At 32.7% G+C, this 2,305-nt stretch overlaps 1 protein-coding gene across 1 annotated transcript; it reads left to right on the forward strand.

Moving 5' to 3' along the window:
* Positions 1-1,354: 1,354 nt before the first annotated feature.
* LOC132599267 (auxin-induced protein 15A-like) lies at positions 1,355-2,105 on the forward strand. The gene has a single exon (XM_060312558.1). The coding sequence runs from the start codon at positions 1,505-1,507 to the stop codon at positions 1,805-1,807; it is 303 nt and encodes a 100-aa protein (XP_060168541.1). The 5' UTR covers positions 1,355-1,504; the 3' UTR covers positions 1,808-2,105.
* Positions 2,106-2,305: the final 200 nt, after the last annotated feature.

Consider the following 2,305-nt stretch of genomic DNA (forward strand, 5'->3'; position numbering starts at 1 on the left):
GTTTGACTTCCTCAATTTCTTCAATACTCGGTGTTTGGCTAACAATATGTCAACATAAATTGGATTGACTTATCAAATCTGACTTTTAATAACACGTTTTGCCTTAAATGGGTGATGATAGTGATATAATCAATATAGAAAGTGGAAATGAAGAGGAAAGAAAGCTAAGTCCAATAAACATCACTCATCTTGAGCATTTATTGAGTGCCTGAATTATGTCCCGTTATACAATTTGGCCATATTCGCAAATTTAGCTGAAAACACAAACACAATGCTTCTTTATGTTGGTACATTAAAAGCAGCTCATATATGAGAACTTCTCTTTCAAGTACAACACTTGATACCCAAGTAAAAAGCTCTGATTTTTATGTTATGTATCAACAGGATTTCACTAAGATAAACTTAAGTTCTGTTTTGCAACCTAAAAATGAATAACCTATTTTGGTGAAACAAACTGTTTCACGAGTTTAATCCAATTCTTGATTAAAAAAACAAAAAAGGATCTTTAGCCATTGAGGCATTTACTTCAAAGCCAGCAGCCAAGTCTTCAGCGTAATAACCAAATAAAATTCTTGATAAGCGAACCCAACTTAGAGTAAAAAAGAGCACTACTTTCAAGAATCTGAAGAACTATGATCCAAATGACCCCACTAACTTTTCCTGGTAAATTGGCAAACGATGATTTATTAAACAATACCAAGTCCAGGTTCAATGCCTCTATAATAGGAAAAAGAGCTACTCCACTTGCTATCTTTAAATAATCGAGAAAAATCTTTCGGTATCAATTAAAAAACCGTACTGGAAATGCAGTTAGTGAAGTGTTTGTCAAAACTCAGTTATAGTATTGGTAAAAGTGTGCAACTATTTTATCTGAAAGTTTAAGTCGGAGAAAATATGATTTTATTTGCTTAATTTTGGATTTAATATATTTCACGTGCTAGTTTGATTCTTTTTCACGAGCTAAACATATGATTTCTTTTGATAAGGATGGTGTGAGACACAAATTTAGGATTAAACACACATTAACACTGAAGATAGGTCATGTCATGGAACACTTTAAAGGTATTGCAATTTATGAGAAAAGAACCCTAGTAAAAATCCGTCTGCTCCAACACTATGCTCAAATTGTGTAATCATCTCATTTAAAAATTTAATTAAAAGTGCATTTTTATTTACATAATTATGTTCAATAAAATATCAGCATGTCATGACATTTTTTAAACAGTGCAAGATGCTATTATTTTTGTACCCTAAAGTGGTAGGACATGATGTCCTGAAATAGATTAGGCAAAACCATGTGATCTACTGCCAATTTCTTCACCTGATATGTTTGCCAACTTCACACATTAATCTTCTTTATTACCAATTTGAGGATTGAAGTGTCTGTATATATAGTCTAGTTTTCCAACTTCCATTTCAAACACAAGTCAAATTATTCATTTCAATACACTTCAAAGCATCAATTTAGTTTCATATCTTAGTAATTCTTTGTGCATAATTAAAGATGGGAAGAGGTTTAGTTGGAATATCTCATGCCAAAGAGAAGCTTAGAAGAACAATTTCACCCAGAAATGGAAGCATTTCAGCTACTACAAATGATGTTCCAAAGGGCCATTTTGCAGTTTATGTTGGTGAAACATATAGGAGATTTGTTGTTCCAATTTCTTACTTGAATCACCCTTTATTTCAAGATTTGTTACATTGGGCTGAAGAAGAGTTTGGATACAATCATCCTATGGGAGGTATTACAATTCCATGTAGTGAAGATTACTTTATTAGTCTCATTTCCTTGTTAAAGTCATCATAGACTTTGAAAAAATTGTAATTCATTGATGATTTCATCCCATATATAGGCTTAGTGATTTTTTTTTCCTACCCTTTTTCGGTGTAACCATTCGGTATCTAGAACTATCATTTGTCCAACTGATCCGGATTTGCGCTGTGTAAAGGTCATCAAAGGAGAAAAATACTTCCTATCAGAAGTTTCTCAATTCCTATGATTCGAATCCGAGATTTCTAGTCGAGAGCGATTGACTAAGTCAGTCTCTCTTTAATTTTGTAATAGGGACTGCTCCCAATGTAATCTGTATATTCATTCTATAAAATATTTTTTTTCCCTTTTAATGTCCTGCTTCTATTACCCTGATCTTGATCTAATTAACTGGAAGATGATGGGGAAAAAAAGACTAGCCAGGTTATGTGCACTGACAACCAAAAGAATCGGTTAAAAAAATGCATCATTTGCAGTTGAATTAATTAATTGGTACTGGCACCTCCAAATGATTACTGACAAATTTCTGGGAAA

This window comes from Lycium barbarum, chromosome 6, assembly GCF_019175385.1.
Source record: "Lycium barbarum isolate Lr01 chromosome 6, ASM1917538v2, whole genome shotgun sequence".
Classification (NCBI taxonomy): Eukaryota; Viridiplantae; Streptophyta; class Magnoliopsida; order Solanales; family Solanaceae; genus Lycium; species Lycium barbarum.

Excerpts from the sequence above, each read along its gene's own strand:
- LOC132599267 (XM_060312558.1), top strand. The coding sequence starts at position 1,505 with ATGGGAAGAGGTTTAGTTGGAATATCTCATGCCAAAGAGAAGCTTAGA.